The 13,440-nt window shown below is 35.9% G+C and overlaps 1 protein-coding gene across 1 annotated transcript in view; it reads right to left on the bottom strand.

The window, feature by feature from the left end:
• Positions 1-1,737: 1,737 nt before the first annotated feature.
• The window catches only part of NPFFR2 (neuropeptide FF receptor 2), a 19,871-nt gene continuing 8,168 nt past the window's right edge, over positions 1,738-13,440 (bottom strand). Inside the window, exons 2-3 of the mRNA XM_004391289.3 lie at positions 9,195-9,294; positions 1,738-2,819 (exon numbers count right to left, since the gene is read on the bottom strand). Of these exons, the coding sequence (XP_004391346.2) occupies positions 2,111-2,819; positions 9,195-9,294 (809 nt within the window). The 3' untranslated portion in view covers positions 1,738-2,110. The remainder of the gene's footprint in view (positions 2,820-9,194; positions 9,295-13,440) is intronic.

Below are 13,440 nucleotides of genomic sequence, written 5' to 3' on the forward strand. Positions count from 1 at the left end.
TTTTTTTTTAATACAAAATTCTAGATTGGAAATCTTTTCCCACAGAATTTTTAAAGGATTGCTCTATTGTTACTGCTGAGAAGTCAGGCATTACTGCTGAAAAATATGATACCATTTTATTCTGGCTTCTTTTACTCATGATTTGTATTTTGTTTTTCTCCCTGAAAGCTTTCGGACTTCTCTTTATCCCAGGGTTTTGAATTTGATGAAATTATGCCTCATAGTAAGTTTTTTTTTTCTTTCTTTTTTCTTTTGAATTATTATACTGGACCCAAAATGGGCCCTTTCAATCAGAAAATGAAGGTCCTTCAATCCTGGAGAATTTTTTTGTAGTATTATTTTCTATGTTCCTTTTCTTCAACTCTTACTAGTCAGATATTGGAGCTTCTGGGTTGCCCATATTCTCATCTTCTCTCCTTTATTTTTTGCCTCTTGTACTTTCAAAAAGATTTCCTCAACTTTCTTTCCAGTCTTTATGTTGAGTTCTTTATTTCTGTTATTTTACATTATTTGGGCTATTTTTGTTTATCTTCTGCGTATTCCTTATACTATCATGCTCATATTTCATGAACAAAAGGCACTATATCTCTGAAGTTATTACCTATGATATTTGTTTGCTTTTCATTTTTTTATTTACCTGATTCACCTGCGTATTCAAATATCAGATCCCACATAGCTCAGTTCAATTAAACTCAACAACTATTTCTCAAGGGCCTACAATGTTGAAAAGCTTTTAGCTTGAAACACATAAAAAACTGGAAAAACACAATAGTTGCAAGCCCAGAGATTTATTTTTGTCAAAGTATTTGTTCTTTTATAATTTCTGGTTTTTTATGGTCTTATCTGACCTTAGAATAAAAGCTAATATTTAGAAGCGTTGTCATTATGTAATTGTATCATAGCAGAAATCAAGGGTTACCAATTCTATTTTTAACACTAGTACTAATTTACTAAACCTGGGATACTAGATTTAAATGTTGTGCCCAGTAGGAATATGGAATAATTGGTCTTGCTTTTTAGGTACTTTATGAGAGTCTTTATGATGATTGTTGAACATTTCTGATTAAGCACTTTAAAAGAAAGCTGCCATTCTTTTGCCAAATGCCACATTATTGAAAGATTTCCTTCTTTATGTCAAATGTTCTGTTAGAAAAAAGGGAAGATTGAGGTACTGAATCATCTCTTTAACAAACGTGATTTCAGTTAGGACATAACATTTATAAAAACACAAAAAAGTCAATAAGCGCACCTAAGGATCAATTTTATGGTTTTCCCAACTTCAACTGTTCCTCACAAAAAAATGTTTAAATACAAAGAAAAACAGTATCCCTTTATTTGCTCCTGAAGTTTTAACAGAGAAGGTGAGGACACCTGTAAGATAATTACCCACAGACCTATAAAATCTTGTTCTCGGAGTAACCCAAATAAATTAATGAAGATGAAAAAAGCAGTAGCAAAGAACTTCTTGAGATCCAATACATTTCTAAGAAAGCTAAGTACATATTCAAAGTTGAAGCAAATAAATACTTTTGTACTTTACAATTTCAAATCCAAAAGCAAAGGAGGAATTGACAAAATGTACTGTAATACAAAGCATAGCCCATTTACCACCATATGGGGGTAACGCGTACATAAGTGTGTGTTTACATGTGTGTGTTTCCAAACACACACATACACATATACAGATGTGCTTTACTCATGCACAAATGTTTAACTTGAGAAGGGTCAGGCTTTGAAAACTATTTCCTAGAAAATGGATTTATTTAGGCAAAATTATATACAAGTCACTGTACATACTTTAAATGCCACAAGATTGGTTATCATCATAAGACCGTTTTTGTTTACTTTTTTTTTTCCCAGAGGGGGCTTTCAGTATATGTTTTCTTTACCACATTCATAGAAAGAATTGAAGTACAAACCCACAGAAAGCAGTAGGATTTCAATATATACACGTAGTAGAGTTAAAATAATTACCCCAGCTCTCTTTTAATCTCATCATTGTTGGAAGCTTCTCCCAAATCTTCCGTCATTAATTCCTGTCTGGGTTTTTCAGCACTTTTATTATAAAGCACATTTTCACCATGTGTGTTTTGAAATGTAGGTTCCTGAGCTAGCTGATTAGAGCGTTTATGACCATATTGGTATGTGCTCTTAGGGAGTAGGCTTCCTTGGGCTTTGCTCTCCTTTGGCGGAACTGGAGCTGAAAAGCATCCTGGAAACCACAGTGAAAATTCTCATTGAAGAAACCATAAATGATGGGGTTGACGCTGCTGTTGCAAAAGGGCAGCCAGCGTGCAAAGGGGTAGATGTAGATGTTGATGACATATAGTTTATTTGGAGAAAGTTCAGCATAGTCTGAGAGCATCATCAGCATCCACAGGGGCAGCCAGGAGAGAATGAAAAGCAAGGCCACAGTCAGGAGCATCTTAATGACTTTCTGCTTCTTCTTGGACACTGCATGCCACTGCTCCTGGTTCTGCTGACCGCTGTGGGGAACTGCAGTCTTGAAGAGTGAAATTTCAATCCTTCCATACTTGATGACAATGAGGGACAGTGGAGCCAGGTAGATGTTGGCAAACAGGACAGTGGTGTAGATCTTCCTCATTTCCTGATTTGGCCAATCTTCCCCGCACCAATAGACTGGGCTGGTTTTACTCTGTGAGTTGAATCTCACTCGGTAATATTTTTCTTCTTGTACATGTAACATTACTGCAGATGGAGACATAATGGTGATGGCCAGGACCCAGATGATCACAATAATGACAAACGCTGTCTTGATAGTGAGCTTTGGTTTAAAAGGGTAGACAACACACCGGAACCTGCAATTAAAGACAAATATAGTGAGGCACTGCCTAATAACTTCTGACTGAGTCATGAAACAAATTCATTTAAGTAATTATGAGTCTCTCACCCACTTATATTCCGCTCAAAAACATAGAAAATTACCATTTGTAGTAGAGAGGCATGCATTGCTATTTTTCTGTAATTGATATATGAGATAACCTTCAACTCAACATGTGAATAAAAGGAGTATATCAGATATTATTACTAATAAAAGTAATAATGTTAATATCTAGTGCTGCTATAACAGAAATACCACAGGTGGATGGTTTTATCAAAGAGAAGTTTATTTTCTCACAGTCCAGTAGGCTAGAAGTCCAAATTCAGGGTGCCAGATCCAGGGGAAGGCTTTCTCTCTCTGTCAGCTCTGGAGGAAGATCCTTGTGATACATCAGTCTTGCCTTGGTCTGGGAGCATCTCAGCACAGGAACTTCAGGTCCAAAGAATGCGTTCTGCTCCTGGTACTGCTTTCTTGGTGGTAAGAGGTCCCCCACTCTCTGCTTGCTTCCCTTTCCTCTTATCTCGTGTAAGATAAAAGGTGGTGCAGGCCACACCCCTGGGAAACTCCCTTTACATTGAATTGGGGATATCACCTTAGTAAGGGTGTTACAATCCCACCCTAATCCTCTTTAACATAAAATTACTATCACAAAATGGAGGACACCCACACAATACTGGGAATCATGGCCCAGCCAAATTGATACACACATTTTTAGGGGGACGTAATTTAATCCATGACAGGTAACTAGCATTTATTGAACTTGAACATTTAAAACTCTGTTCCAGACATTATTCTAAGCATTTTGCATGGATTTTCTCTTTAAGTCTCCCCCTTTAAAAGATGGGAAAGTAAGCTTTTGTTATTGTTCTTATGTGCAGTTGAGTTGGTTTCAACTCATGGTGATCCTATGTACAACAGAATGAAACACTGCCCAGTCCTGCACCTTCCTCACAATCACTGATATATTTGAGCCCATTGTTGCAGCCACAGTGTCAGTCTATCTCATTAAGGGTCTTCCCCTTCTTCTCTTACTCTCTACTTTACCAAGCATGATGTCCTTCTGAACTCTCGCCATCCTCTCTTCTAAGGAGCATTCTGGCTGTACTTCTTCCAAGACAGATTTATTTGGTCTTCTGGAAATCCGTATTATATTCAATATTCTTCACCAACACCATAATTCAAAGGAATAAATTATTCTTCGGTCTTCTGTATTCGTTGTCCAGCTTTCACATGGACATGGAACAATTGAAAATACCGTGGCTTGGCTCAGGCACACCTTAGTCCTCAAAGTGACATCTTGACTTTTTTAACACTTTAAAAAGATCTTTTGCAGCAGATTTGGCAATGCAACAATGCAATATGTCATTTGGTGCCTTGACAGTTCCATGGGCATTGATTGTGGGTCAAAGTAAAATAAAATCCTTGACAACATGAATATTTTCTCCATTTATCATGATGTTGCTTATTGGTCCAGTTCTGAGGATTTTTGTTTCCTTTATGTTAAGCAAGCTAAGAAAAGGTAAAAATTTTCCATAATTACACAGGATTTTAATGCAGATAGTTTGGCTACAGAGCCCATACACTTAACTTGTACAGTGTGCTCACTAGACTGCCAGTGGTAGACTTGAATCGATGGTGGTCAACAGACTATTTCTCCCTCATGCCCTTTTGTGGATCCCTCCCACATTATCTGTGGGCTTGGCCATGCAGCTTGCATTGGCCAATGGGACATTAGCAAGTATGATGCAAGTAGAATTTTTTATGCCCTTGCACATTGTGGTTTGTCCTTCTGGAATGCTTCCTCTTGAAAGCTAACTGCCAGGTTGTAAAGGAGCTTGAACTAGATGAGAGGTCATGTGGAGAGAAACCCTGGAGGGTGAAAAGACAGCCATCTTGTTCCTTCCTTGGTTAGCTCCCAGATGAATGCTACATCATGAGCAATTTCATCTGCAAGACATGGAGCAAGAAAATGAAACAGATGAGCCCACAGAATCATGATTATTAATAATGAGAAATAATAAATTATTGTTGTTTTAAGCTACTAACTTTTTGGTTTGTTTCACAGCTATAAGAATCTGGGGATTTTCATTCTGAGTTCTGATTATGGGCCTTCCTAATATTCTGTCCTCTAGTAAGCATGGAAATTCAATGTCAGTATGTAGAGTAAGCCTGACTCATTTTATCCTTAGTTAGCTATTGAGAATCTTAATGTTACTATTGATGTTCATTATGTGAATTACAAAATAATCATACCATCATGTAACTGTATAACATTTAATATTTCAAAGTACTGTCAAGTATTTAATCTTTATTTTTATGATGATTCTATGAAACGGAAATGTTATCAAAATTTTTAATTTCCAAGTATGCAGATAAGTAAAGCTTTTAAGTGACGGAGCAGCAACTCTAAATTAACTTATCTGACACTTCTTGATAGAATGACAAATTTGCTTGAGCTTGGACTGCTGTGTTATTTTTTATAACTCCTTCATTACAGGTGTAAGATCTTCTCTCTTAACCTCCAAGTTTTCCTTTAGTTCTCTAATTAATCCTCCCACTCACCTACCCTTAAATTATGGGTAGATTCATGTACACAATTCTAGTATTTTGCTCTTTTTATAGACCAGTAATGGGGACTTCAAATGTGTGAGGGTGTATTTCCATGTATATATTTCCATATCCTTTGTGCAATGCCCTGAGAAGGCAAAATGAACCAGATAGAAAATGGTTCCTGCAGAGAAAGAGTCAATATAGAAATATCACCTAATAATTGCTAAAACCATGCCAAAGAGTTTAGATTTTATCCAGACGGCAATAGGGATTCATTAGATTTTAAAGAGCTGGTAAAAGATCAGTTTTACAATTTAGATTGCTTATTTGGGTTACTATGAGGAGAATAAATTAAAGATTGGCTTGACTAAAGACGTAAGACAGGAAGCAATCTCTGTATCCCTAGGGACAAAGGATAGCAGCATGGTGCAGGAGAAAATTTAGGACTAGCTAGCACCCAGAACTAACAGGACCTGGAGAATGACTGAATAGAAGTTGAAGAAAGAAGGAGAAATCAGGTATAAAGCTCAAGTTTTTTACTTGAATTAGGTGAATGATCCAGCCATTCACTGATTTGGGGAACACGAGAAAAGGAGCTGTTTTTGTTTTTGTTTTTGTTTTTTTTGGTGTGTGGGGAGGGTCTGGTAGTGAAGATAAGTTCATCTCTGGGCACATTTAGTTTGAATTGCCTGTTGTTAGATGTGCGGGTGAAGTTCTCTTGTACACATTTTGAATGTCGGTATGAGATCCAGGAGAAAGATTTAGTTTAGAGAAATAGGTTCGAAAGTTTTTTTAGTATGGCTTCCTCCAAGAGCCAAACTTGAGGAAAGGATTCGAGCGCAAGTAGTTTATATGGAGATGAAGGTGTGGCGACTTTAAACACGTCCAAAATCTTTGACTCTCTTTCCATAAAAGGTGGAGTCTAATGCCCCTCCCTTAAAGATGGCCTAACCTTCACTACCCACTTTAATGAATAGAAGTCATACTTCATAACTTGCACTGGCACTCTCTCGGGATACATGCCTTCAGTGCACTGAACGAACACGTAAGAAGTCAGCTGCCTTGAAACCACCGTGTTGGGGAGCCCATGTGGTAAGAAGACACAGAGTGCCTTAGGAGCCCCAGTTCTGCTTTACCCCTAGTTGTTCAAGTCTTCCCAGCCCAGGCACCAGAAGTAAGCATGAGGGAGCCTTCAGCCTCAGCTTGGAACCGTTCTACCTAATGCCCAGTGGAGCAGAGACAAGCTGTACTTGTACAAGCTCTTCACATAGCAGATTCATGAGCATAATAAACATTACTGTTGTTTTAAGCCACTAAGTGATTTGATTTTGGGAGTTTTTTTTTTTTTTTTTTTTTTTTTTAAATATAGCAATAGATAACTAAAACTGTAGGGAAGTCATACATGGATGGAAAGGCAGATAATAAAGTGAGTGAATTAAACCATCAGTCACAGTGGGTGATCAGAGCTTAGTCCTGAGAAGACTCTCCGGTAAATGGTGCAAAACATTCACCTCAGAATTATCCCACTTTAGGGGAGAGGGATATGAGTATTTTTACACTAACTCCCAAAACTTTTTGGTTAAGAGCTGCTCATGGGGGTGTTAATTCTCTGGTATTTCTGGCCTGGTCTGCTGAAAGACAGAGTGGCTTTCCACAATTTGGATGAGCGATACAGAGATGAAGATACCGTCAGCTGAACGTCAGACCGAACAGACTGAAAAGTCCAAGAGATATGGGCAGGGAACTGAGAGCATCTACTACGAGAGTCACTGGGATGTCGATGGCATTTGAAGATTATTGAATTATAGTGGCTATTTGGCTGCCAAACAAAAGGCCGGCAGTTCTAATCCACCAGCCGCTCCTTGGAAACCCTATGGGGCACTTCTACTCTGTCCTATAGGGTTGCTATGAGTTGGAATCGACTCCATGGCAAGGGGGTTTATGCTATCTTAAGATCAATTATTCCTCACACATACAATTAGACAGGTTAAAAAGTTTTCTCCTTTTCCTTCCATTTAAATTAAGGCACCAAGACTTCCATGGTATGCTCAAAGAGTATTTCATTTGCACAGGCAGGATTAAAATACCATGTGCATACCTAGTCCTAAACCATTGCTTATTCCACAATCCTCTTATTAACGAACGATTATAACAGAAAAATACCCAGAACATAAAACTAAACACCCAAAAATATACTTCTAAAATTCTTAACCTCTAATGTTTCAATCTCATAGTGCAAGACTGATTGTTATACAATGAATGAAAATACTTCTTACATTAGTTTACTAATTTTTCTTTTAAAATATTTCAACCATATCAAAAGTAAAATTGCTTATTTTCATACTCCCTTTAAAACCTACACATATGTTGTTGCTTAATAAAATAAATCTTAAATACCAACTATCGAATTAAAATTGAATGTATATGCCTAATAAATGCTAAGATTTTATAAGATTAGCATTTTCTGTCAAGTTTACTATTTGTTTACATCCCTATAAAATATTTTAAAATCAAGAACTTTTCTTTGAATGAACAATGTAGTTAAATAGCCACCCTATACTTTTTTGCTTTCTTGTAGCTATTGATATTTTTAGATGTACATTTAATGTAATATTTTCGTTTTACTAGTGCCACCTATGGACAATTAAAAATAAAATGAGGAGAAGTGAAATTATCTTCTTAAAACCAATTAAACGTATGTAAAACACAATTTAAAAGTTAATATTCCTCTGAAAATTAAACAATACTACATGCAAAGAAGAAAAATAATCCTTATACTCATTTACTGATTACTCTCACTTATTAAATATTTCAAGCATATAGGAAATTTGGAGGGAAAATATAATATACACCTGTTGTTGCTGTCCAGGTTTAACAAATGTTAAATTATTTGTCATATTTTCATCATTAAAAAAAAATTACACATACAGTTGAAACACCATTGGTAAATCTACTCAATCCCATTCTTCTTCCACTCTCCCCAGGCCTACCGAAGTTGTTATACATCCCTCCTGTCCATGTCCATGCTTTCATGCCTTTACAGTATTAGTCTGTACCTATAATGTTTTAAATTTTACATAATGGCACCATACTGTTTGTATCATTATGAAACTTCTTTTTTGAGATTTTAAGCTTTTGAGAGTTATGTATAGTGATATCCATTGACCTAGTTCATTCATTTTAACCACTGTACAGTTCTAGACATTTGATAGATATGCACAATTTATTTACACACTCTACTATCACTTACTTTTAAAAAGGAAGATGAATGCTTATTTCTAATTTTATGTTCAAGAGGTATGCTAGAAATAATGAAAAGCTAATTTAAGGATATTTAAGCACTAAATGTAATGTGGAAGAAAACATGATAAGGTCAAGATTCAAGTGGGGAATGCAATGGATATTATAGATATTTATTCACTGTCAAGATGACAGACAATTATGTAATTACATAATTAAGGTATAGCATTTAATATAAACATTCACATCAACCAATAATTTGGTATAATAGTAGGAGTAGTAACAAGATGTAGTCACTGGAAATAATAAACTCCCAGATTTTAATGTAAATCTCAGATCTAAAATAAAATTAGAGTATCTATCCAGACCATCTTAAAATAGGCACTCTAGTGGCTCTACTGAATGGAAATAAAATCAGAATGAGTCCCCTGTCTCTTAACGGGGTAGTGAATATGGATACAATTTTGAGCAGGTAGACAGGATTTAGTAGACTTTCTCTGATTAGATGGATTCATTGCAGACATGCCCATTTTCCCAGATTCGGAGCTTGGCATTGACTTACCTGTCTACTGCTACTGCAACTAAAGTGAAGACTGAAGCTACAACTGCTATTCCCTGGACCAGTCCACTGTTCTTGCACATTGTGTTTCCAAATGGCCATCCTGAATGTGAAATGGAACTGTCAGTTTATGCAAAGATTGTTATTTTCTATCTCACTGAAAATATGAACAGAAAGGCATGTAATCAAGATTGAGTCAACTTTTTCTAAACAATAGTCAGGGAGCAATCAAAATGTCTTCTGTTATTTTCACTTATGCTACTAAGTTCTGTTTTTCAGTACACTGATATTATCTGACTAATAATAATAATAATGTCAATACTTATTGCACGTTAGGCACTGTAATAAGCACTTTACATCTATTAACGTTTTTAATCCCCACAAGTTTTGAGGCAGATTCTATTTTTCTCCTCATGATACAGAAAAGGTGGAAAAGGCACAGATACTACAAACTTTGCCACAAAGCTAGTTAGCAGCATACTAATGGTTTGAACCCAGGAAGTACGGCTTCAGAGTCCAAACCATTAACATTTATGCAATAATGCCATTTAAATGAATAATGCAAGCATATATAGGTTTTCTAATTTGGAAATGCACTCAATAAATTATGAGGAACTAGAAGTTACATACAGAATAACCTAAATACTTATTTAGATATAACTTGACAATTTACATCAGAAGTACTTGTAGAATAAATAGCACTTTGCAAGAACAAAATTGATCTATTCAAATGACTTCCTAACTAAACATTAGTTACTAGAAAGTTTATAAAATAAATCAGTAAAATTATAGCAGTTTGATATTCTAAACACCCACTTGTTATTACAGGAAAGTAACAAAATACCTACAATAGCAAATATTCTAATTTCCTCACAAATAAATGTTAAATATTTCTCAGATTTTTAAATTTTATCTTTTAAGAAATATTCTGTAATTTATTTTTCCAAACCAAAATATTCTTATTTAATTCAACACATTCCAAATACACGTAAATTATCCAAGTATATTTAAAATAAAATATAATCTCTATCAAGACAACCTTAAAATAGGTGCTCTAGTGACTCTACTAAATGGAAACAAAATGAGAATGATTCCCCTGTCTCCTCATTCCTAAAATTTATTTGGCTGCTATTGTGTGTGTGTGTGTTTTTTTAAATAAACAGAAATGCAAAAAAGAGTTTGTGTAGCCATTTGGTTGAACATGAAAGAATAAGCACATGCCTTACCTTATTTCCTTCATCAAACTCTGGTAAAATGAAAGACAGTGCAGGAATAAGAGAACATAAATCCACAAGGACAAGGAAAACAGGATAATAGACAATAGCAAATACTGGAAGTTTCAAAGTAGATGGACAAGTGGTAACTGTTAACAGACTTAAGCCAGCGGTAGGGGGAACATAAGAAGTAAACCAATTGCTACAATAGAGAACGTGAAGTTGGGAAAACATGTCTGGTAGAAATTCTGCATAAATGCGATCAGATATCCCTGGCTTCTCCCCTTTATGCTGGCAGAAGAAGGGAGGTTTAGTCTCTGAGGAGGTGTAAGCACAGAGGATCTGGGCTCTGAGCCGCTAGGTGCAGGTGTAGTGGGTGCCACAGTGGTGCAGAGGGATTAAGTGAAGATATACCTACTGCATGGAAAGTAAGAAAACTCCTACAATAGCAGCTCTGTTCTAATTTCCCCACAATAAATGCTAAATATTTCTCATATTTTTAAACTTAATCTTTTAAGAAATATCTTGTAATTTATTTTTTCAAAACCAAAATATTATTTAACTCAAAACAATTCAAATATACATAAATTATCCAAGTATATCTAAAATAAAACCTAAGACCCACTCTGATCCAGAATGTGGCAGCCAGTCTTGTATCCTCCTGGCCATAGATCAAAGGATTTCTTTCTGGGGAAACTGACCTGTCTAAGAATATTGACCTCCAGGTTTAGAGAGTTAGGGATTCCCAACGAATGGCCCAGACTAATGAAGCTGAGAGTGGTCCTAACCTCACACCCTCGGCACACTGAGCTTCCAGGTAGCCATAGAGTTCCTCGTTCTGAAAAGCAAGCAGCCAGCCAAGCAGCAGATGACATTAGGGAAACTTCAAATATAAAAGAAAGAGACTAAAACCAATAGGATGAAAAACTTGAGTGAAAAGGGGTATGAAATGAGTAAATAAAAAAATGAAAAGCAAACAAATATCGCAGTTAATAACTTCAGAGATATAGTGCCTTTTATTCATGAAATATGAGCATGATAGTGCAAGGAATACGCAGAAGATAAACAAAAATAGCCCAAATAATTTAAAATAACAGAAGTAAGGAACTCAACATAAAGACTGGAAAAGAAAGTTGAGGAAGTCTCTTTGGAAGTACAAAAAGCAAAAAATAAAGGAGAGAAGATGAGAATATGGACAACCCAGAAGCTCCAATATCTGACTAGTAAGAGTTGAAGAAAAGGAAAATAGAAAATAATACTACAAAAGAATTGTCCAGGATTGAAGGAACTTCATTTTCTGATTGAAAGGGCCCATTTTGGGTCCAGTATAATAATTCAAAAGAAAAAAGAAAAAAAAAAACTTACTATGAGGCATAATTTCATCAAATTCAAAACCCTGGGATAAAGAGAAGTCCAAAAGCTTTCAGGGAGAAAAACAAAATACAAATCATGAGTAAAAGAAGCCAGAATAAAATGGTATCATATTTTTCAGCAGTAATGCCTGACTTCTCAGCAGTAACAATAGAGCAATCCTTTAAAAATTCTGTGGGAAAAGATTTCCAATCTAGAATTTTGTATTAAAAAAAAATGCGATCAAGTCAATTCCAGCTCATGGTGACCCCATATGTGTCAGAGTAGGACTGTACTCCATAAAGTTTCTAACAGCTGATTTTTCAGAAGTAGATTGCCAGGACTTTTCTCCAAGGTACCTCTGAGTGGACTTAAACTTCCAACCTTCTGATTAGCAGCTTATGATGTTAACTAACTATAATCAAGTGTGAAAGGAGAATAAAGATTTGTAGACATACAAGATCACAAACATTCTTATCTTAGTGTACCCTTTCTCAAGAAGCTAATGGGATAAACCAAGAAAGATGAAGACATGGCATCCAGAAACAGGGGATTGAGCACCAAGTGAAAACAAATGTTAGGGTATCAGTGAAAGGGACATTCCAGAACAATAGCTGAGCTTCAGGCCTGAAGATCAATGGGTCCAGATAGGAACAAGAAAAAAGAAAATAACTGGTGTAGTAGCTCCAAGGAAAAGATGTAATTTGCAGGTTACCTAAAGCGTTTGACAAAAGATTAACACTCCTTGAAGAGAATTTGGGGACATGTAAGTGATAAATACATACCCTAAACAAAGCAAATCAAAATATGAGGCCCTTATTAAATCCAGGGGGAGGGTATTTTATAAGAGAGAAATTGATATTGTAGAACTTTACATGGATTAGCAGAGGTTAAGATACACATAATTACAGGAAAGTATATTATGAATACTGATTTAACAAAAAACTATGATATAATTTTACTGGGAGGATAATAGGAGGTAAAATTAAGTGAGAATATATATTTGTGTATATGTTCTGGGAGAAGATTATAAAAACTAAGTTTACATCTTCTTTTTAAGATAAAACACGTTATTTAGAAATATGGAAGTAATTACCGAAAAAAAAAGTACTAAAAGTGGCTGCCTCCTGGTAATGGAAATCAGGGGTAAGGAGAGATAATGTACATGCAGAAATAATAATAATAATTTAATTAAGAATATTTATTGTGGATAAAGATTAAGAGTGTTTTTTCTTGGCAAAGTAAATTTCTTGAGCAACAACATTTGTGAATAATTTGGTGCATACCCATTGCCTTCAAGTCAATTCCGACTCATAGCAACCCTATAGGACAGACTAGAACTGCCCCATAACGTTTCCAAGGAGCTGCTGGTGAATTCAAACAGCAAACATTTTGGTTAGCAGCCATAGCTCTTAACCACTATGCCACCAGAGCTCTGGCTAATAGAATAGACACTCTGAACTCTCCCTGGCTCCCACTCTAGAGAAGGGAAGGAAACAAAGGTGACCTCCAAAAAGAAACTTCTGGGGAGGTTCCGGCAGGATGGCGCTCTAGGCAGAAGCACCACGCCGTCCCTCCACAGCAAAGATCCAAAAAACTAAGCCAAACAGAGAATCAACAATCCTGAAACCCTAGAACATCAAATGAAGAGATAAAGAACTCAGCCGAGCACCAAATGGAGTGAG

The sequence above is a fragment of the Trichechus manatus genome, unplaced genomic scaffold, assembly GCF_000243295.1.
Source record: "Trichechus manatus latirostris isolate Lorelei unplaced genomic scaffold, TriManLat1.0 scaffold00108, whole genome shotgun sequence".
NCBI classification, from domain to species: domain Eukaryota; kingdom Metazoa; phylum Chordata; class Mammalia; order Sirenia; family Trichechidae; genus Trichechus; species Trichechus manatus.